Raw genomic sequence first — 22,283 nt, forward strand, 5'->3', positions numbered from 1 at the left:
AAGAGTGGTCCTATGCAAGCTGGCCGGCCTCTGATAGGGAAGATGCTATGAGGAAGAGGGAGGCTTGTCCTGAGAAACCACCTTGGAAAGGATCGGATCGTCTCTCACTGCAGTTGCTAGCGTACAGCCCCTCCCTCCTGGGAGGACTTTCTTGGTGGTTTAAAGCAAGCTTTATTAAGAGATGGACTCTGGTCAGGACCAGCCCCTGGGACTTCCCGGCTGAATGGCTGAATTAGGAGTCTTTATGAACGCAGACCTACCCAACCATTTTCTCCCACTTGGGCCCTTTTTACTTCTGAGTGGAACCAGGGAAGCGAGGTGAAGGATGGGATAGGGCTGACTTGCTATGGGATACTTGAAGTGACTAGTCTCAGTTCTAGGTTTAAGCCCTCAGGATGCTAGGTCACATGAGTCCTTGGGTCACTGCCTAGGGTGGGCCAGGTTTGTAAATATAAACACTAAGAAGTGCTCTGAAGTTCTGTAAAACAGGATTCAGACCCAGCAGCTGACTGGAGATCAATCTGCAAAGCATTTGCCCAGCCTCCCTGGTGAGCTGGCTCTATCTGGAGAAGGCAGGCTTGACCGTGGGACTTGACTCTCCCGAGAGCACGCAACATCTCGTGTCCTACAAATGCCGAGTAGGACTGAGGAGTTGAGCGGTGCTCTCTAGAACACGGAGTGTATGACATGCAGGTCAAGGTCCTACCTCACCCACCAGCTCAGACACTACAAGTCTGGACTTAACTGTAACACATGCTCTCAGGCGTGGCGACTGGTGTTAACTCCCGGTGAGACCCTAGGGAGATCACAGGGGTTCCAGGCTGGAATAGCGAGGGCCTCGATTAGGGAAGCCTTGAGTAAGGATGGTTTATAGCAAACTATGGAAAGACTGGTGCCAGCTGCCAGCTGCTCTAGCAAGCAGTCCTCGGGTCCCAGTGTCAACTGCAGACAGCTACACAGGGCCAGACCCGTCTGTGCACCTCTGGAGAAATGACAAGCCTGGCGGAGGCCCTCACTAGGGCACTGGTAACAACAGTCAGGGTTTATTGCCAACAGGACTCAACAGGAATACTAGGCCCAGGGCAAAGGAGTTGGCTCCCTCCCGACGGACACCCGGACCTTGGCCCATGGTTGGTAGCCACCCAGGGCTCAGGGCAGGCAGCTGGAGGAAGCTGGGCACTTGTCCCAGACCAGCTGCTGGCTTTATTGGTGGCCTAGATATCCCCACCCCCAACCACTCCCACTCGGGCTCTAGAAACACAAATTTATTCAAAGTGTCAGGGGCAGGGCAGGCCTGGCCTCTGAGCCTGGGCCTCTGCAGCAGGAATTCCTGAGCCTCCAGAAACATGGGCTGTGGCGTCTGCTTTTTTCCTAGCTTCTAACTGGCTGGAAGGCCCCAGCTTTAGGAGGGCTGAATCTGCCATCGAGGTGGGCAGTGGACAGCCACACTAGTAGCCAGGAGGATGGAAACAGCGAGGGTGAGGGCGGCTTCCAGGTCTTCAAGGCTAGAGACAGCACCTGAGCAGGGGTTGCCCACAGCCATGGCACCTACACAAAGCCTGCTCTCCTGGGGCTCCCAGCATGGGTGCCCTAGCACCAGGCCCCCAGATGATGACACCAGCCAGCCTACCTGCTCTCCCTGGCTCAGGGGTCACAGGTCATTCCCCTTATCCCCGATAGCCAGCAGGGACCCTCTTTCTATTGTTCACTTGTGGTCTCAGACTTTTGAGTCCAGAGGCAAGGAGGCCCTGGCTTGTGGCCTTTTCCCAGTGTGCTGACTAAACTTATAAGGAGAGAAAGAACTCAGCAGCGTTCAAGCCATCGCAGATGTCCGCTGCAGACTTGTGGCTCAGGCCTGCTGGGTCCCAGCTGCTCTGGGCAGTTCCTACTAGAGATAAATAGAGTCACATCCATGTGAACTGTCCCACAGAGACCAGTCCCTTGGGCAGGTGAAGGCCGGGGCCTTAGGCACACTGCTTTGGGCTCCAGGTGCAGGAGTTGGAGGCCTCTCAGAGGCCCCTTGACCGTTGCCAGACAGCCACATGGAGCCCAGGCATAGCCCCCAGCCAAACTGCTGAACACCTTAGGGGGCCTAGTAGTTCACAAGTTGAGCTGGGTAGACACCATCCTTCTTGTCGAGCTGCAGGGATCAAAGATGAGGGGCTCAGTAGATGAGATAGAAGCCTATGTACCACTGAGTGAGTGTAGCCCCCACTCCACTGCTGGCAAACTCCTCCCTAACCCAGCACCAATGCCTGGTACCTGGTTGTCCGGCCTGGGAGCTATGCTGGGTTTCTGGGCGAGAGGTGGCTTCTTAGTGGCCCCACTTCGGGGAGCTGGGCTGGGTCTGCTGGGTTCTTCTTCGCCAGGTATCCCCATGCCCCCCGCCAGTACATAGTGCTGCTTCCGAAGCTCCCCGAGCCGTACACGCTCTGCCTCTAGCGTCTTCTCCAGCTCCAAGACTCGCACCTGTGGGTCACAAACTCAACTTAGCGCTGCCCTGAGATCCTCCCCCGTGGTCAGACCCCCCCCAACTCAGCGCTGCCCTGAGATCTTCCCCGGAGATCAGACCCTGGCAGCAGTGGGTGTGAGGGGCGAGGGGCGCACCTGTGTCTCCATCTCCTGCTTCTTCAGCTTGATGAGGGACAGGCCAGAGAAATCCATGGTGTCTGTGGTCGGGGGGAAGAAGTGAGTAGCTGAGACACCCCTCCCACCAGCTCTGGGAAACCCCTTTCAATACCCGAGAGCTCGCCTCTGTCCTCGATCTGCTCCTGGCCAGACTTGGTGGAGGCCACCACATTGGCAGCCCTCTCGTTGACAGTGCGGGAGCACTCCTGCAGGCGGCTCAGGTGGGGACTGTTCTTGTTGGCTTTTACCTGCAGGGAGCAGAGAGGGCATGGGTTGGTTGGTCATAGGCCGCAGGTAAGGGCCCTGAGCCCTGGCCTGGCACACGTCAAACCTGGGGTGGTTAGAGGTCAGCACAGCCTCACCTTCGAGGCTGCCACCAGCTGGGCAGTGCTGGCTGCAATCTCGTGTGAGCAGACGATGAGTTCCTCATATTTGCCCATGTGAAGCACAACCTTGTCAGCTGACTCCCTGAGGGATCAGGCCAATCTAGAGTCTGGGTTTCTGTATCATAAACAGTATGGCAAGCCCCACACCCAACCTTAGCACCTTGCCCATCCCACCCACACCCGGTTGACATACACCAGCTGTGTGGCTCCCCAGCCCACTGCCTTCGAGGCAGAGATGAGGCCTTCAGTCCACCGTGAATTCTTGGCATAAAATTCCTGCTGCGTTGCTGCCCCCTAGTGGTGGTGGGAGAACAAGACAGAATGGTCCAATCAAGGACATTTTGGATCGTCCAGAGGCACACCTGAGACCTCCCTGAGGTGTGGGGGCTTTTAGCTGTGGCAACAGACCGTGTTTGGGGGATGTCATGCACAAAGGAGTCAGGGGATCAGAGTTTATTTCTCTGACCCAGCCAGGAAGGCTGCCAGACCACAGCCCATCTAGTTTACCCTGCCGCTCTCCACAATCTCCTTCTGCAGGCTGGTGGACGTCATCACCAGGAGCCGGATGGCCTGCCAAGACCAAGATGGGTGTGACTTTCAGGGTGGGCCTGGCACAAAACCCACCCGGAGTCACTCACCAACTGCACTCACCTTCATCAGATCTGTGCAGGAGTTGAGGATCCTAGGGAGAGGCAGAGAGGAGAGAGAAGACAGCTCTGAAGTGTAGCCTTATGACATAATGCAGGCTTGGCCACACCAGGGCAGGGCAGGGCAGGGCAGGGCAGGGCAGGGGGTGTGCAATTTCTTGTCCTGCCCCTTTCTGGACTGCTCAACAGTCAGGCAGGTGGGATCTCATGGGTCCAGGGAAGCTGCTTCATGCTGGGGCTTTGGGGACGGAAGCTGTACTTACCTCTCGTTCACCTCCAGTTTCACCCCTGAGCTCTCGTGGCGGGCCTGGTTCATCATGTCCTGTACAGTGACAGAGAATGAGCCCGCAGAGTCCAAGAACATCCTATCTGTCCCTGCTCAAATGCAGCTCTAGCCCCCTCGGTTCCCGCAGGAATTGGGGCAGTCCTGACACTCGGCCCTCACCTCGATCCTCCGCACAGCGTCCTCAATGGCTGCAGAGGTGGCTGCCATCTCCTTGTCAACCATGGCCCCTAGCTCCTCTTGCCGGACGTCCAGGCTCTTAGGCTTCAGGTCCTGAAACGAGTAAGAGTCAGACATGTAGATTCAACTTCATCAGGGCCCAGGGAAAGATGGACAGGAGGCAGACGACCAGGGTGGCAAGGGTGGTGTGTGCAGGTTCAGCCTTACTCACTGAAGCTGCAGCCTGTGAGCACACGCACCCGTGAGCACACGCACCCATGAGCACACGCACCCATGAGCACACGCACCTGCTTACCTCCTCATGGAAAGGACAGATAAGTTAGCACCCCTTCAGCCCAGGCTCAGTGCCTTGGCCGCACACCTCCCTCACCTGTCCCAACTGAAGAATGCCCTGCAGAGGGGCCCGCATCAGGCTGGGCTGGGCCCTCGGTAGCTTTGTCTGGTCCTGCAGCTGTCCCATGAGCTCCAGAGCCCGGGCTCCACACTCCCTGCACGTGTTTATCAGGCCTGTTGGGGGTAAAGGGAAGGTCATGAGGGGAACCTTGCTTAAGAGTCCTGGATAAGGTCCCCACATGTCCTGGCCCAGGACTTGCCCAAAGGAAGGCCCTCCTTTCCCCTGAACACTGTGAAGACCCTCACTGTGTGAGACAAGATGAAAAGGCCACGCCCTGTCACCATGGTCTACTTACGGTCAGCGGGGTCAGTGGGGGCCAGGTGTGAGGTGGCGCCACCGTTGACAATGGTGTCCGCGGCCAGATGGGAGAAGCGGGTCAGTGCTGCTACCAGGGCAGAAGCATCTGTAGGGACAAAGGTCAAGGCTGCGGGTGGGAGTGATGGGGTATTTGTGGGGGGAACTAAGACGAGTGTACCATTTTCTCAGTGAGTCTGGGCTAAGGCTCCAGCACCCCAGCATATGAAAACAGGGGGTGCTGAAAAGGCTAGGAGGCAGCAGGTCAGCCACCAAGCAGAGTCAGGGTGACTCCAGATCCCCTGTCCTCCACTTCTGCAGATCACTAATGTCAGCCAGGTAACAGGTACAAGGCTCTGAGGAGCAGCACGGTGCAGCCTCCTCGGGAACCCCACACCAGGCGCCTCTAGCTGCAGTGACCCCACAGAAACGGCAGATTCACACCACCCCCAGCCGTACTCACCCTCAGAGGAAGCCAGGTACTGGGCGTGGCCCTTCTCCAGGCCACTCACGCTGTCCAGGGCTGCCTGAGCCCGGCTCACTAAGTAGTCTGCAAGCAGAGAGGACAAGCACCTCAGCCAGGGCTTCTCGGCCCAGGCGGTGGGTGATGACGTCACTGGCAGGTGAGCACAGAGGGGAAGGTGCCTGAAGCACAGACCTGGGGAGCTGGTGCAACGGAGGTGCAGGGGGTCATCCAGCTTGCTCACTGCGTCCTGCAGGATGGCCTCCGCCTCGGCGGCTGCGCCTCGTAGCACTGCAAACCGCTCATCCAGCAACTTCTGCTGGAGCCCCTGCTCCTGAGACTCCTGATGGGGGGGGGGACCTTCAGACCCCCAAGGCCCAGGGCTTCCCTCCGAGGACTGACAGTTGACAGTGACTGCCCCCAACCCCTGACCCTCTCTGTGGAAGGATCCCTGATCCAGCTGGGGTGGAGATTTCTAGACCATCTCCCCACCTCCTAGGACTTGGATGACTCATGTAGGGAGGTGGGGACACAGGACAGGGCAAACAGAGTGAGAAACAGCCTAGGACCTCGACAGACTTATCCCAAGGCCACTGAGCACACAGAAAGATGTTCTATGGGCTGCCAAGATGGCTCAGAGGGTAAGGGTGCCTTCCACCAAACCTGACAACCTGAGTTCAATCCCTGGGACCCAGGTGGAAGGAAAGAACCTTTGATCCCCATACGTATTCTCCCGCCCCCGAACACAATAAATACAACTTTAAAAATAAAAGGATATTCAGTATCATTAGGCGACTAGAAAATGCAAAAAATCAACAGCCCTGGGTGACAGAACACACCCAGCACTCAGAAGGCTGAGGCAGGAGGACTACCCTGAATTTGGGGCAAACCTGGAGCCTTGAACCCATACAACTGGTCACAGTGAGAAGACAGTAATGAGAACTTGGAGGCCTGGTCGAGAGGAAGCCTGGGGCTTCTTTCGGAGAGCCGAGTCTCTCTCGGCAGGAAGGGCGCCAGGTCCTGAGCGCAGGGTGAATGCCGACTCGCCCACACCAAAAGGGTGAGTTCCCGACAAGGAGGACGGCGAGGTGGAGGCCTCGTACCTTTTCTGCCAGCCGCCCCTGTAGCTCGCCCTTCTCCTGGGCGCTGCGCTGCTGCTCTTGGCTAAGAGCCTCTTCCTTCTCCCGCACCAGGCTCTGGGCAGCCAGCAGCTCTGCTTCACGCTGCCGAATGGCTCCGCTCAGTGCTTCCTTCTCTGCGTTCAGTGTATCTAGCCGTGAGCTCAGCTCTGACCCACTCTGTGAACGTGAAGCCTGTCAACAGCCATGACGAACCTACCTGGCCTTACTCCCTAAGTTACAGCCTACCACGCAGGGCGGTGTCTTTATCATCACTGCCTCCCAAGACACGAGAGCCTCCTGAGGGTCAGGCCTCCACCTGGCCTCCTTGAGGACCCACGGCCACATAAGTATGGCCCAACCCACAGGCCAGGGGACCTGGCGTGTCCCAGCCTGACCCCAGCCCCACTGGGGAGCCCCTGGCTAGCAGGCACCTGTTCCGTGCGGCTCAGGGCCTCCTGGGCATGGGCCAGCTCTCCTGCCTTGGCCACCAGCTCCCTCTTGAGCTTCTCCAGCTGGTCACTCTGCTCCTCCATCTAGGACAGGGCTGCGTGTCAGTAGGGCAGCGGGGCAGGGAGGAGCGTGTGCGGGGGCGGGGCGCGCGCTGAACACACCTTCATCTCAGACTCCCGCTTCACTTGCTCCATCTGGAAGGCCAGCTGCTCCTTTACCCGTGCCACCTCCTCCTGGCTCTGCTGTGTCACCGTCAGCTGCTTGGCTGTGTCTGCATTCTAGAAGGCAGGGGACGGGTTCTGACTCTGGTCCGGGCCCACACCGCCCTTCCTGAGGCTGGACACCCACCTTCCTGAGCAGCTCGGCATGCGTGTTAATGAGTTCATTGTGCTTCTCCTTCAGCTTGCTGTAGCGTGCCTCAGTGGCACTGGCCTTCCCTGCAGAGAGGCGAGGCTGAGTGGAGTGGGCAGGCAGGGCAGGCTCCGCCCCTCACCCTTCGCTAGGCCCACCCGCGGTACACACTCTCCGCCTCCTCTCGCAGGCCCTGGTTGCGCGCGCCTTCCAGCTGCAGGGCTTTCAGCTGGGCCAGCTCGTGGCGCAGCTGCTCGTTGTCCACCAGGGCCTTCTGCTTCTGCTTCCGCTGCTCCTCCAGCTCTGCCTCCAGGCTGTTCACCTGGCCCTTCAGCTGCGAGATGTACCTCTGGGCCTGCAGGGCAGGGAGGGGAGCATGGGTCCCGGCCCGCCGCGTGGGGACCGCCGCGTGGGGACCCCCGCGGCCACACCCCTCACCTCCATCTTAATCTTCTCCAGCTCAGCACGGAGGGTCTCCACCTCTCTCTTCAAGTTCTCAATCTGGAGGTCCCTGGGGACAGAGGTCCTGGGCTCAAGTTCACCAACCAGAAGGTTCCAGACTGCCCAACTCAGATCTCAGATGTCACTAGTAGGCGCTCAGGAGTGGGGTGTTCATTTCTCTGAAGTTCCTACTGTGGCCTTTCCTAGCTTTTTCTAGCCTCCCCATCCCAGCTGGCCCCTGGGGACTCACCTGTCATCCTTCATGGAGCCATTGGGGGGTCCAAAGGTCTGATCAAAGAGGTCAGCCACCACCTGCTGACCATAGCAGAGAACATGGACCTGTGACCCGGGCACCTATGCCCTAGAGGCACCCGACATTTTACCCAGCCTTGGGGACTAGCAGAGAGGACCTTACCACTGGCTCCTCAGCAGGGGGCCCACTGCTGATCTCAATTAGGTTCTCAGGCTCCTCCTCCTCCGGGGCCTCCTCTGGAATCACCACCACCGGCTTGATGTGCTCAGCCAGGGCTGAGGCCCGCAGGAAATTGGGGGGTCCCTGTAGGGACAGTGTTTGGGATATGCTCAGCCATCCCCACAAGCCTTTTGAGAACTCATCCAGAGCCTGCAAGGAACCAGGGGCTGCTGTGAGGGGCGGGGGTGGGGGCAGCGGGGATGGGCACCTCAGGCAGTCTGGGGATCTGGATGAGTCGCTTGAAGTAGAGCATGTCCGAGGCTCGGCGGAAGAAGTTTCTGAGACTGCGGGAGAGGGAGACAGGTCAGAGGGGGCATCGGGCCTCTTTCCAGCCATGCTGTAGCACTGCTCCCCAGGGTTGGTACCTGTGAAACTGCTCGTGGAACCGGTCCCTGTGGCCTTGCAGGGTGTCTGCTGGGAGACCTGAGGGATAGCACAAGTCAACAGTGCTTCCTCTGCACGCTGCTCTGAGGCCTGCTTTCCCTCTCTGCCCCTCAAGATTCCAGACCCACTGCCGAGTGGAGGGGCCCCTGTGGCCTGGCCAGTCCACCCTAATTGGGAAGGGAGATGAGACTCCATGGCGTCACCTTAGCTCTGACGCAGGCCAGAGAAGGTGGCACTGAGCAGACACCATCACTGCCCTTATTATCCGGGCCAAAACTGCCTACCGGCACCTGGCTTTGGAATGCTCTAAGACCATGGACCATGGAGGTTGCCCTGAGCCAGCACACACAGTCTGAGAACCTTTCCTGAACACTAGTGACAGACAGCCTTTCACTGCTGCTCCCCAGAACACAGGGAGGGGCCGCTGTCCTACCTACGCCAGGTATGCAGGAAGCCATACAAATGAACAGCCCTAGACACGAAGTCTCTGCTGTGGAAAACGGTCACCTCCCCCCCCACCCTCCCCTCCATCCCCCCATCCCCCCAGAAACACATTACTGGTGTTAACAGGGAAGGGTGTACAGGTTCTCTTTCTAAACTAGTAGTCTCTCAGCCCTTCCTTTTAGTAACATGGATGGATTCAAGGCCTCATGGGCCCTGTCAGGACGGCACAACTCACAGGAGTGGAGCTTGAACATGAGCTTCACCGTGTAGTGGTACAGGTGGCTGCAGTCCTGGATGACCTGGATGAGCGGCGCCAGGCGACACTGGCCAGAAGACATCTGTGACACCGCGATGGCTGTGTTGAGCTGCCGGAAGACTGAGGAAAGGGAGCAGGTGGAAACCAGCATGAGCGGATGTGACTGGCGGTGGGCTTGTGGGCGGCCCCACACCAGTCCACTTCAGTGACAGCTCAGGTATCGGGGCTCTGGAGTCAGTGAGTGGCCTCCACTGTGCTGTCAAAGCCATGGTGAAGGTTTATGATGCCTGGGTCTCTAATCTGGGCCTTCAACAGTATGTTGTAGGCTGGGACTAGTGCCCTTTGGCTGGTGGCTATCCCACGCTGAGGACAGACCCCAGGAGCGAGCTGGTCAATCCTCTCAGTAAGCTCCAGGGAGGGTTTTCCAGAACCCTCAGCCAGGCTGAGCCCGAGACAAGGTGCTGAAGACAGGAATGCCGGCTCCATACTCCAGGGCTGCAAACTTACATGGAACCTCAGAGAAGGAACAAGCTTAGGGTTGTCCCCAAGGGCCAGAGAGATGGCTCATTGCTCACCACCAAATCTGATGACCTATACAGTACATGGAGAGGGACTGACTCCTTCAAGTCTGGCCTTCACACTTGTGCCATGGTACAGGCACACGCACGCGCGCGCGCGCACACACACACACACACACACACACACACATACACACACACTAAATTAAAATACAATGACTCTATTTTAAATACTGTCACTCTGGTCAAGCATGTTAGTGCAAACCTATGATCTGCTCAGGAAACTGAGGCAGGAGGATTGAGCTCAAGGCCAAACTTCTACAAAGCAAGACCTTGTCTCAAAAACAACAGGAGGCTGGAGAGGCGTCTCAGGAGTTAAGCTGAGCTGGCTGCTCTTCCTGAGGACCTGAGTTCAAATCCCACACTCCCACGAAGCCTCACAACTACACACAACTCTGGTACCAGAGGACCCGATGCCCTCTTCTGCTTCTGCAGGTACCAGGCATGCACATGTACACAGATGTACAGGCAGGCAAAGCACCATCCGAGTTTAAAAACCGGTGGGCTGTCCTCGTCATTCCCCGTCTTACAGATGTGGAGGCCGGCTAGGGTTTGTTCCAGGTCACAGTCCTGAACACAGGCCTTGCAAGCCCCAAGTGACCTGACACCTCACTTGCCCTGGAGACCCTGACAATCGGGCCTTGTATCAGGACTCCAGAGAAGAGGGACAAAGGACAAACACGAGGCTGCTCCCCTGGCCAGCATCCTCTGTGGGGCAGAGAGGGGAATGACGAAGAGCAGGCGGTGAGCCAGAACGGGAGAGCAGCCAGGCCCATGCTGGGCAGACTGAGCGGTTCCAGAGGCCGCCAGCCCTTCCCTCGGTCTCGCCACGCCTGGGGTGGAGCTGTTCGAAAGACTTCACCGTACAGGAAAGAACCAGGGATGGAAGCCACACTAGGGTGTTGGTTGGTTGGTTTTGGGGTTTTTGGTGTGTGTGTGTGTGTGTGTGTGTGTGTGTGTGTGTGTGTGTGTGTGTGTGTGTGTGTACTACACAGGATTACTTTGGATTTCAAATGTATGAACCAACTCTGGTTTGCTCTATGCCTTATTTCAGACAGAATGCTCTCTATGTCTTTCCGGCCATGGTAGACTGTCCTTCCTTTCTCCCTTCTGCTGCCCCTCCCTCCTTCCCAGGGTGTCACCCCACCCCCACCCCCATGCTAGGCAAGCACTTCCACTTAGGTACAGCCCTGGCTAATCAAGACCAGGTTGGCCTCAAACTCAGGTATCTGGGTGCTTTTGTCTCTTATGCATCACACTAAGGGCATGTGCCACCAGACCCAGACCTCTTATTTAAGTGTCCTTTCCTTTATTTTATATGTGTAGGTGTTTTGCCTGTGTACCACATGCCTGCAATGCCCTCAGAGACCAGAAGAGGGCATCGGATCCCTAGAACTGGAGTTAAGACAGGCTCAGCCCTTCTCACTTTTGAAAGAGACTGCATCCAGATTGACCTGGAACTTACTCTAGCTCAAATTCATGATTCTCCTGCCTCAGCCTTCTGAGGAGTACACCTCTCTTACAGTCTTGCACTCCTGTTGAAGGCAGCGTGCTGCGGCCAGCTTTCCACTGAGATATGAGGGGTTTCTGTCTCTGTGCTGGGGGGCAAGGTGAGGGGATCCTACACCTGTCACCTGGGTTATCTCTGGAAGCTCAGTCAACAGTGCCCACTCTCTGTAAGTCCCTGAAACATCTGTGTCACTAAGGATAGGAGCCCGCAGCTTCATCCCACTCGCCTTAAAGGGACCACAGTCTGTCCACTTGGGCCTCCTATGCCAAGAGCAGTGAGGGTGGGGACCCAAGAACTTGAAGCTCATGGTCTGTGAGCTCTGAGGAGCTTGGGCTCAGCTTTTCTGCCGGGACACTATTCCTGGTGGCCTCAGTCCAGCTGCAGTACTGAGCCGCACCCCTGGTGACCTGTCTTCTGCTCCCACAGTGGCTCCTGGACAGGCTCCACACTGGCCTCTCACCCACTAGCGCCGCAGGCCCAGACCCAGGGTACAGAGTGGCTGTCCTGCCTCTTCCCAATTCCCTGTTTTTCCTTAAAAAGGCGTTTGCCTTGGGCTTTGCCATGGACAACACTGAGTCACCAGCAGTTGTTTTGAAGGTACAGCCCAGAACAATCACCTCCCAGGCGGGAGGGGGAGCCCGCAGAGATTTCCTGTCCCACAGCTGCCAGACCAAGACGCATTTCAGAGCACAGGGTAGGAAAGGTCAGCCATATTTTCTCTCCTGGAGAGCAGTGCAGCTGCTGAGGCCAGGCGGGGACGGGAGAGCTCCTCCACAGGACACCCCCGCCCCCCACACCCAGGGCCCACAGAGTGATGTTCATGTGAACACACGCAGGGTCTCGGGAAGGGAAGGCTCTGCTTGTGCTCTGCAGGTGCCATGAGGCCCCGGTCTGTTCTGGAGGGAGAGGGACCCCAAGGTGCAGGTGCACATACGGCAGGAAAGACAGGTGAAAATTGGTCTGCTCGCTGGTATGGTCACAGCCTGGCATAAGTGACTTGCTCACCTGACTCAGAAAGCTTCAGTTCACAGTCCATGTAGTCAAACATCTCCACCGTAAGCTGAAAACTAGGAGGAAAGGGGGGGAATGGAGAGGGCAGCAGGGCACCCACATAATCCCCAAGACCCCTGTGGAACAGGAAGCAAACTCCATCTGGCAGAAACATGGAGTACCCAATAAACCCCTTCACCCACAGCATGACCCACTAGGATCATGACCTTTAAGCCAATGGGCTGTGGCCTCATTTGACATTGTCCCTGGTGGGCACTTGGGTCTGAAGAGCTTGGGGACCTGGGAGAAACTGAGGCCACACAGACTCACATGTTATTAACATCAGTTCCCGCCGCCTTCTCCAACACTTCATCTGTTACCTCCAAGCCCGCAGGAAACTGGGGGTGCTGCAGAGAGAACCCCACTCAGGCTCACTGAGCAGCCTCCTACTGGGCCCATCCCTGCTCCTGACAGCTCCTGTGAGAAGGAGAGTCACCACCAGGGAGGTTTCCCAACCCCTTCATCCTGTGAGGGGCTGATAGGGTCCAGGACTGACAGACAGGCAAGGCCCCCTGACCAGGACTGACAGACAGGCAAGGCCCCCTGACCAGGACTGACAGACAGGCAAGGCCCCCTGACCAGGACTGACAGACAGGTGAGGCCCCCAGACACAGATGGCTGGCATCTGACTGAATCTATGCAAACACCGAGACAGCCTGGCCATCTCCTGTCAGCCATCCTAGCCTCCATGGCAAGTGGACAGACCACGGATGGACCAGATAGGTGCCACCCAACTCCCTCTATGCCCCAGGATGTCACAGAGAGGAGGCCCCAGACCCTCAGTCCCATGATTTCTCGGGGAGACTACCTTAAGGTGGAAGGAGATTTTCGTCAGCAGCAGTTTGGTATAGATATTCACCAGGTGTCCATACTGGTCACGTAGGTGGCCCTGTGAGGATTGGAGCCCTGTGTGAGGTCACTGTCAAGAGCATAACTAGGAATCCCAAGGACTGAGCAGGCGCCCAGACAGAGGAAAGGAGGTGGGAAGAGAAGCAGGCCTTTCTTCCACAAATCAGTCTGTCACTCAACAAACACTTCCCACGAGCCTTCACCAACCTCATTACTCTGTCCCCTCCTAAATCTCAGTCCTCGTCCCTCTTGCCAGAGAAAAGCTTGTGAGAGGCAGAGAGAGCCCTTTGTCCAGGGCAACAGGCCAATTCTGAGCAGGGGCACTTTACTAAAGAGCTGGTGGCAGACAGGGGAGGTGCATTCTGGTCTCCACACAGCTTCCAGGCTCCCTCATGCAAAAACCACCATGGTGTGTGGCCACGCCAGCAGGGCCTGTCTGCAGCCGGCACTGTGACGAATGCTGTTTTCCTTACATCAAAGGACATGGATAAGGCACAGTGGCTCTGGACGGGCAGTGCTCTCCCTCTGGGTCTGCTCCAGCAGATCCATTCAGCAAGCGCCCCAGGAGAGCTTGGAGAATGGGGCCTGAGGCCTCTGACTTCTGAGGATGTTAGAGTGAATCCAGACACAGGCAAAGGCATGGAAATTTCAAGTCTGTATGTAACACAGCTTCTACAGTTCAGGGTTCAAGTCTAGGGGATCCTGGGAGTCCCTGCTCTTCATACAGGCCTGAGGTTGCCACCTGTCTCAACTCAAGAGGACTAATGGGCTTGATTATGGAGCTGTTGGCCCATCCGCCTGCACCAGGCCTCAACAGCAACTTCACACTGAGGAGTACTCAGCCTCCACAGTACCCCCAAGGACAAGAGGAAAGAGAATCCCTAAATGCTGCCCTCAGCTCAATCATGTTGCCGGACACTGTCCCCACACCTACCCACAAGTCGCCAATCTCACGTATGTTGCTCCGGTACCGCTGACAGTCATGCAGCACCTGCAGTCAGAGAAGGAGGGTGAGGACACAGAACCTGAGGGGTCCCTCCCAGCACAGGGCAGGACAGACAAGGTGGCAGGCACTGGGCAGGGTGTGCAGTCCATAGCTCGGGGGACAGATACAAGGACAGAGCTGCACACTTCCAGGGGACACTTTGGCTGCTGTTAGCTGGAGGCATGGAGGCTTCACTCCTCCGAACCTGTAAGACCCAGGGCTGTGGCCACTACTCACATTGGGGTGTCCATCTCGGAGGACTTTGTGAAGGACGTGACAGAATTTCCAACTGAGGATGGAGCTGCTGGGCAGCGGCAGGCCAATGGCATAGGACCAGAAGGTAAAGGCTCCTTTCTCATGGTGAGTGCCAAGAATGATACCTTAGAGGGTCAAGGCCAAGAGGAGGACAGACTGACGTGGGCAGTTAGGTGTTCTGCACACAGCTCCTCCCACTGGGCCCTGGAACGCTCTGCAGTTTCCTAAGTTCTCATTCAACCCAGGTCACAACAACTGGAGACCTTAGGCCGGTCACGCTCCCATCTCAGCACAGGTCAGGTCCACGCTCAGCCCACAGTCTCCTGACCCCTCCCTAAGACCCAAGGGGCACAAGGATACGCCGGGCATGCTTCTCCTTCACTGGGGCCTCCTGGCTGTTGATGGCTTTGCTGATACTGATGGCCTATGAGAAATAACAGAGGGAGGATTAGACACCCATCCACAGCTGTCTGGAAAACACAACCCAAAGGAGAAGGGGCCACCAAGTCTGGTGGGAGACAAGTGCAGGGGCAGAAAGAGCATGCGTTCCCTGATCCACACTCTGGAGAAACCTCTTACGTGACCTACAGCTGGTGCTAATGTCACAAGTCACCGAGAGCTCCAGGCAAGCTGAGCTGTGGCCCAGAAAGGCATGTCTGATCTACCTCACATCATTCTCCTTGAAAAGTCCCCAGACTCCAGGAAGACAGGGTAAGGGCAGGGCCCGACATAACATCCTCTGTCCAAGTTTCACACCAGGGAGAACAGTAGAGATCTGCCCTCTGGCCCAACAGAGCCCCTCATCCTCAGTGCCACCCCCTCTTCCTGTCTGCCAGAGCCCACAGCAATGCCAGCTGAAATTCCAGCCAGCACCTCGCAGAGACGAGGCCCTACCACTGGCTGCACTTCCTAGGCACCGCTCATGCCACAGAGGACAGCTATGGCCCCCTGAGGATGGGGGAAGGGCAAGGAGGGCTGCTTGCAGCCAATCAGTTGTCACTTGAGAAGGAAGCAGCCTCACACTGAAGGAATTCTCACCTCCACTGGACACATCTCATTCCCCCAGCTCAACACCTTCCAGTAAACCTCTGTTGAGGCAGGAGGCCAGGACACACAGAAAATACCCGTTCACCACTCCTCTGAGGCTCCACTGGCAGGGACAGGGGCAGGAGGTCAGATGAGTCTTCACAGGTCACCAGTGTTTATGAACTGGAAAGAGCTTCCCAGGCCCCAGACAGGAGGGTGGAATGGACTGACAGGCACAGATCCAGAGGCCAGGGCATGCAACTGACCCAGAGCGAACTCGAGGTGAGCCACAGATACACTGGGCATGCACCTAGGGACACAGCAGGCCAGCAAGTGCTAGCCAGTGTGATAGCTTTTGTTATTCCACCTCCCAAAGGCCACCACGCACTCCCACTGCAGCACCTGAGCTGGTCAGGGCAGTGGATTCCAACAGCGGCTGCCTCAGCAATGCTCAACAGGCTGGCTCAACTTTCCTATCAGAGTAGCAGGCCTAGTGGGGTGCAGAGTCCCTTTCTGATGATGAGATGCATGAATCTGAGGACTGCCAGGGCCAGACCCTTCCCCCCACTGCCCAAGAGAGATGCCCTGACCCCCTTTCACACACAAGGCCCACTGTGGGAAGCTCACTGAAATGTGAGGACCTGGGGCTGTAGTTAAGCCCTCCCACCTCTGGACTAGGGTCCTGAAGGAACACAGGCGAGCTCTGTCTTCCCAGCACACAGAGCCTCAGGCTGCCAACCACCTGTTCTTATGTGGCTGAGCCTTCATCCCCTGGCCTCCCCCAGGTCTCACTTTCCACACAAACACAGGGCGGCCAGCCAGCGGCTGTGGGGAGACTGCCACTTTGCACGGCAAGGGTATTTCACCTCTGCTGAGGGGACACGGCACAACAGTGGCCATGAGGGACAATCACAGAATGCCACCCATCTCCCAGAGGTATCTGCGAGACAGTTACTATGTGCTTTCCTATTTCTTAAAGGAAACTGAAGCTCAGAGAGATCCGGTGTCCTGTGTACATTGTAATAAGGGCAGTGACAGGTCTGTTGGACACCGTGCTGTGTTCTTACGGTGACCGTGACACAGCTTCCTGGCACAGCTTTTCCCTGGCAGGGGTCACATGGGCTAGGCCACGCTCACAGCAAGGCGCGTCCGTCCATCTCTGGGCTGTGCAGCCACGACCTACGCCCCTGACCCCTCAGTGGCTCTAATGAGGAATGCCGCCTGGCCTAAAAGATTTCTGGCAAGAAGGGAGGGGACAGAGCTGCCCTCGTGGCACAGATGAAGAGGACCTGGGAGGGGCTGAGACGCTTGAAGTACTGAGTCTGGGAATGGGCAGGAAGGACGTCTCCTCCTCTGAGGAAAAGGGTTACCAAGAGGCCATGATGAACTTTTGAGACCCAGGCCTCCCTAGCCTACAGCAGTCTCTGCTTCTCTTTACCTTGAAGCAGAGACAGACAAACAGAACAGCAGAGCCTGGAGCCCGGGAAGGTGGCTCCTGGGTTAAGAGCACTGTCTGCTCTTCTAAAGACCCCAAATCCAATCCCCGGCATCAACGTCAGGAGGCTCAGGGCCACCTGCAACTCCTCCACCAGTCTCCGTGGGCACCGCCATCACATGTGCAGACAGACGCATGCCCAGAATTGAAAACGGCAGGTGGTCTCTGTGGCCACCTTGGCCAGCGGAGTAATAATCCAAGGTGGGCAAGTTTGGTTCAACGTGGCTCAGTGGCTGGGGTCTGACCCCTGAAAATCTCTGCACATTGATTTGTGCGCATGTGCGTAGAAGTCAAAGAACAACTGAGGGAGAACAACTGCTCTCCTTCCACCATGCGGGTCCCAGGACCCAAACTCAGGTGTCGAGCCATCTCAATAACCCTCAACCCCTACCCTTTGGTGTGTGTGTGTGTGTGTGTGTGTGTGTGTGTGTGTGTGATATGTTCCTATGATACATGAACCAAGCCATGAGGCTTAGTTCAAACTCACTCTGTAGCTGAGGTTGAATTTGAACTCCTGACCCAAGAGCTGGGATTACAAGTGTGCATTATCGTGCCTGAGAGCCCTGCTTTCTCAAACCCCCGAGTGTAACACTTAGCCCTTCCCATTGCCAGACCTGAGCTACAAGGACACACAGAACGCTGGGCCCCCTCAGCCCACTTGTTGTTGTGTTTAGACAGGATCTCCTCTGTTCTGAAACTTACTTCATAGACCAAGTTGGCTTTGAAACCAGATCTTCCTGCCTCTTCCTCCCAAGTCCTAGGATTAAAGGTGTGAGCCGCACGACTGGTTGTCCCTGGCCCTCTACTAATCGGATTAATGGTCCTCCAAATGTCCAGCTGGTAGTGTTACTTTCTCTCGTCACCTCATGGCATGTGTGTGGCTGCTACTCTCAGCCTCACTCACAGTGCAGCAGTAAGGAGGCCATGAGGTACTGAGTAATGCGACCTGGGAGGGAGTGTGGCAGGGTCTTCTGTGGAGGGCCAGGGTGCCACCCATCCCTGAGCTGGCCACAAGGGATAGGACCGTGTCAGCTAGCCATCCTGTGCAGGCGCAGGCTGGCTCCTGGGAACACAGGCCCGTTGTGTACAGGGTGGGCAGATGTGTGGGGTGGCCAGCACCACACAAGGAGGCCCAGTGCTCACACAGTAGGCGTCTGTGGGCACTCCTGGCCCTTGCTCATCCTCCCAGGCGGCAGCAGCAGGCAGGGGTGATGCCCGCCCACCTCCCTTGTGAATTTCCCTTGGGGAGGTGACTGTGGGTCACATCTGAGCAGAGTGGGGTAGGAGCACTTGAGAACCTCCCTGTATGTGGAATGTCTGACAGACCCTGCAACACAGCTCTCTTGTGAAGCTAGAGTATGACACGGTCTGACGTCAGTGACACTTGGGGTTCTGAAACCATGTCACCCCCACCCTCGCCTAGCAGGTGGGAAGCCACAGGGTGAAGGGGAAGTAGAGGGAATCCCCGGCCCTGAACACGGCCTTCCATCAACCTGGCACATAGGAGTGGCCTCAGCTCCACTCAGGCAAAGGAGAAGGAGATCCCTCCTGGCTTCTGAGGAGAGACCTCAGGGAAGGGCAATCTCAAGATCAAGCCCAGAGCTGGAGAGACCCCACACCACTAAAGGATGTGGGCGCTTATCGTACCCTAAATCCTGTCTGACTGCTCAGGAAGCCAAGAAGAGCCATTTCCATGCTACTGAGGGGTGAAGAGCGGGGCACTGGGGAGCCCCTATGGAAGGCATCACTATCTACCTTTCCCCCTCTGAGAGAGCGTCTCGCATGCAGCCCCGGCTGCGCACTGTATCGAGCAGGCCAGCTTTAAACGCACAGAGATTCACCTGTCTCGCCTCTCAGGTGCTGAGATTAACACCACCATGCTTGCCCTGTCTCCCCACTTCTTCATAAACGAGAAGAGACCCTCTCAGTCTGCAAGGGGACGGTTCTGGAGGAAGCAGGGTAAGTGCAGCAGCAAGTTCCATGGCAGCCATGAGACGCCTGGGAGTGCCAGGGACCTGCAGGTGAGCAGACACAACAGAGTGGGCAGGTGACCGTTTGTAGAGAGGGACCACTGGGAAGTGCGGTGAGTCCACACCAGGCCCCAGCAGCCACCGGTCTGTGACAGGACAGTGTCAGCACCAGGAGGGGCTGACCCTCAGAGGGCAGAGGCTGGGAGGCTGAGGCGCAGCACTGCCACACAGGGCCATGGAAGGACAACACCATACAACCCTCCATACAGACTCCACAACTCCTGCAGGCTTGAAAAGCCCAGAGCGTGCCCTAGGGCCAGCAGCCAGCTCTCAGTAACAACTCCATCAGTTTTACTGCGTTCATCCTTGTGCCAAGTGCTTGGCTGGGAATCTCATCAGGTTTTCAGGAGGAACCCCAAGAGTTCTCCAGACAAGGACAGTGATGCTTCAGGAGTCGACCAATGTCCTAAGAGCAGGGCATGCTAAGTGTGTCGCTCTGAACAGGCCCGCCCTATGCACCCAGTATCACAGCAGGACCCGACCCTCTGCGGCCATGTTGACTCACAGAGAACAGAGGCATGGAGAGGCCCCATTCTGAGGTGCCCCAGAGCCACAACCCAACCATGGCTCCTCCACATCTCTGTGTGCGGTGCCTGATGTCCACACCATCCCGAGCCCCCCTTTTGCTGGGCCGCAGGTGCTGCTGTGTTCTGCATGAGGCCTCAGAGCTGATGGGCCATGGCCGGATGCACAGCCCGGCCTCTCAGAGCGCCTTCTCTCTGTGAGCTCTGGTTCTCTCTAGGGACGGTTGAGGGAAATGTTTCCATGTAGGCAGTCTTCTAGCCTACACCAAAATCAGGCTACCTGGGCCCCAAGCACAGTGGACCTGTGCTGTAAGCCAGGACATGGATTCTGGACTGCGGAATGATTTAAGTCGTAGGTGATGTAGGGCTGGCTTGGCTGGGAGGGCAGCTAGAGAGATGGCGCCAGGAGAGAGGCTCCCTCCGGCCCCCAGCTCAGACCCCTGCCTTGGTGCTATACTCTGACACGACCTGGCTTTCACCTCCCCACCTTGGGTCCCATAGCAGCTTCCATCCTGGGCCCGGGTTGGAGCTCTGAGAAGGCCTCACAACAGCTCAGGGGAGCCCATGTCCTCAGGGTGCACCGGCCCTGCTTATCCACGACAACTGCATTCTTCTCTCTTCAGGGGAGAAATGATGCCAGGAGGAGCCAGGGGTCAAAGCTCAGGACAGACACCAGGACCAGGTTGAATAAGGGTTCCTAGGAGACCAATGCTGCCAACAGCCCTGGCCCATGACCTACAGGGGGCTCCTAGCAGCCGTCCTAGAGAGTCCTGTCTCAGTGGGAGGGTCTGGATGAGGAAGGAGACACTTCCTACGTGAGCACACGGAGGGAAGGCGAGCTGAGAGGCAGACTGTGCATCCGGCCAGGTCCCATCAGCCCTAAGGCCCCTCCATGCAGAACAGAGCAGCACCTGTGGCCCAGCAAAAGGAGGCTCAGGTGGTGTGGACATCAGGCACACGGAGGAGCAGAGGAGCCACGGTCGGGTTGGCAAGGTGGCTCCAGGGCGCCTCAGACGATGCTCAGTGTCCGCACCAGGTTCTGCAACCCACAGCCCAGTGTGCACGGAATAAATGTAGACTAGGATCACTGCGCTCTTCCGGGAGCCCACACGCCCAAGACAAGAGGCTCTTTTCCAACAGGACCTCTGGGGCTGGCTGCAGCCCCCAAACCTCCTCACCCAGAGCCCTCAGCTGGCTGCCCCTGACACACAGGCAGATGCTGCTTTAGAAACTTCCCATGCCCCAACTTTAGCTCCTCCCCAACTGAGAAGCAGGAAACCCCGGGCCTCCTGAGTGAAGACTTGGCAGCTCAGGCTTGGGTGATGTATGGACAGGTCCCTGCCTAGCAGACAGAGGCCTTCGGCTTCATCCCCAGCCCCTGTCGAACGCCATCTTTATGGTCCTCCCTCAACTGCCTCCTGGCCCTTCTGGAGCAGACCTCCCCTCAGCTCCGAGCCTCCGGGTGGCCTGCCACAGCCACCCTGACTGGAGCAGCTGCCCCCTGAGATAAAGCATCCTGGATGCTTTTGTTTTTGAGACAGAATCTGACTATGACTGGCCTGGAACTCACAGACCTTCCCCAGCTTCCTCCCAGTGCTGGTATTCAAGGTGTGTGCCCCTGTACCTGGCTGTGTCCTGTTTGAGTCCATCTGTAGTGTCTGTCATCTGAAGTGTTAGTTTATCACTTACGCGGTCTCCAACTCCTTGAGACACCCACCCATGATGTCACACTCATCGACTGGACCAAATACCAATTAAAATATTCAAGGAGGGGTTGGGGATTTAGCTCAGTGGTAGAGAGCTTGCCTAGGAAGCGCAAGGCCCTGGGTTCAGTCCCCAGCTCTCCAAAAAAAAAAAAAAAATTCAAGGAGAAAAGTCTGCATTTGGACGGCCCACATGTAGGCTTTGTCCTTCTCGTTATCCCCCGAGCAACAGAGGGTAACAGTTCATGTGTATGGAATTGATGATGTAGTGAGTGGGAACGTGGTTTAAATTATGTGAGTGGCTGTGTATGAACCACATGTGAACCCTGTACCATTTATACAAGGCACTTGACCATCCATGGGTAATGATTTGTTTGTTGTTTTGAGACAATGTTGACCAGACTAGCAAAGAACTCAGAGATCTGCTTCCTGGGTTAGTATTTAAGATATGTAACGCCACATCTTTGGGTCCCGGTATTTTCAGAGGTCCTGGACCCAATCCCCTACACAGTGGGGAGTGGCTATACATCTTCCCCTCCATAGCATTTCCAGGACAGTCAATAAGTCTTTATTGGACACATGTGAGAGGGGCCACTTGAGGCACAAGAGCTCTTTCAAGACGTAAGCACTGGTGACTTCAGGCAGTGTCTTTCCTCAGCTAATGACTGAGCCACTAGAGACATTTATTAAGGTAGCTATTAAATAATTTCTATTTTTAAAATCATCCTGAAGTGAAGGGACTGAAGCCTCCTGTGTGGCATCACGAGGCTGCACAGCAGCAGTTGGCAGCGACAGACAGGTTCCCCCAACGCCCAGGCAGAGCTGTTGGCAGGGTGGTGAGTTATTTTGCTCTGTGATTCCAAAGACTGGCTTGGAGGACAGAGTGCTCTCATTCAAACACTTTTGCTACCTCAAAGGCCATTGATGACCACAAACACAGGAGTTCTGTAGCCGAGGAGGCTAAGATGGGGCCATATGCAAAGCAGCGCAGAGGCCCAAGGCTGAATCATTTCAGCAGACAGGAAGTCAGCAATCGACTGGCCCTGGTCCATCCAACTGCATCCCTCTTCATTCGGGTCTCCTG

At 56.7% G+C, this 22,283-nt stretch overlaps 1 protein-coding gene across 2 annotated transcripts in view; it reads right to left on the bottom strand.

Annotated features, from left to right (window-relative positions):
- Positions 1–1,005: 1,005 nt before the first annotated feature.
- Positions 1,006–22,283, bottom strand: part of Hip1r (huntingtin interacting protein 1 related) — a 28,362-nt gene continuing 7,084 nt past the window's right edge. The window contains exons 2-32 of one of the 2 annotated variants that reach the window (XM_032887273.1): positions 14,782–14,845; positions 14,404–14,546; positions 14,116–14,172; positions 13,141–13,221; positions 12,603–12,679; positions 12,288–12,349; positions 9,174–9,314; positions 8,476–8,533; positions 8,319–8,394; positions 8,054–8,194; positions 7,889–7,953; positions 7,636–7,708; positions 7,369–7,552; positions 7,195–7,283; positions 7,008–7,124; positions 6,828–6,929; positions 6,379–6,573; positions 5,471–5,618; positions 5,276–5,362; positions 4,814–4,921; positions 4,495–4,631; positions 4,107–4,217; positions 3,925–3,983; positions 3,666–3,696; positions 3,522–3,584; positions 3,208–3,308; positions 2,991–3,096; positions 2,753–2,876; positions 2,608–2,669; positions 2,263–2,469; positions 1,006–2,140 (exon numbers count right to left, since the gene is read on the bottom strand). In XM_032887273.1, coding sequence (XP_032743164.1) covers positions 2,093–2,140; positions 2,263–2,469; positions 2,608–2,669; positions 2,753–2,876; positions 2,991–3,096; positions 3,208–3,308; positions 3,522–3,584; positions 3,666–3,696; positions 3,925–3,983; positions 4,107–4,217; positions 4,495–4,631; positions 4,814–4,921; positions 5,276–5,362; positions 5,471–5,618; positions 6,379–6,573; positions 6,828–6,929; positions 7,008–7,124; positions 7,195–7,283; positions 7,369–7,552; positions 7,636–7,708; positions 7,889–7,953; positions 8,054–8,194; positions 8,319–8,394; positions 8,476–8,533; positions 9,174–9,314; positions 12,288–12,349; positions 12,603–12,679; positions 13,141–13,221; positions 14,116–14,172; positions 14,404–14,546; positions 14,782–14,845 — 3,117 coding nt within the window. In that variant the 3' untranslated portion in view covers positions 1,006–2,092. The remainder of the gene's footprint in view (positions 2,141–2,262; positions 2,470–2,607; positions 2,670–2,752; positions 2,877–2,990; positions 3,097–3,207; positions 3,309–3,521; positions 3,585–3,665; positions 3,697–3,924; positions 3,984–4,106; positions 4,218–4,494; positions 4,632–4,813; positions 4,922–5,275; positions 5,363–5,470; positions 5,619–6,378; positions 6,574–6,827; positions 6,930–7,007; positions 7,125–7,194; positions 7,284–7,368; positions 7,553–7,635; positions 7,709–7,888; positions 7,954–8,053; positions 8,195–8,318; positions 8,395–8,475; positions 8,534–9,173; positions 9,315–12,287; positions 12,350–12,602; positions 12,680–13,140; positions 13,222–14,115; positions 14,173–14,403; positions 14,547–14,781; positions 14,846–22,283) is intronic. The other variant, XM_032887274.1, reaches the window with a different exon arrangement.

This window comes from Rattus rattus, chromosome 16, assembly GCF_011064425.1.
Source record: "Rattus rattus isolate New Zealand chromosome 16, Rrattus_CSIRO_v1, whole genome shotgun sequence".
Classification (NCBI taxonomy): Eukaryota; Metazoa; Chordata; class Mammalia; order Rodentia; family Muridae; genus Rattus; species Rattus rattus.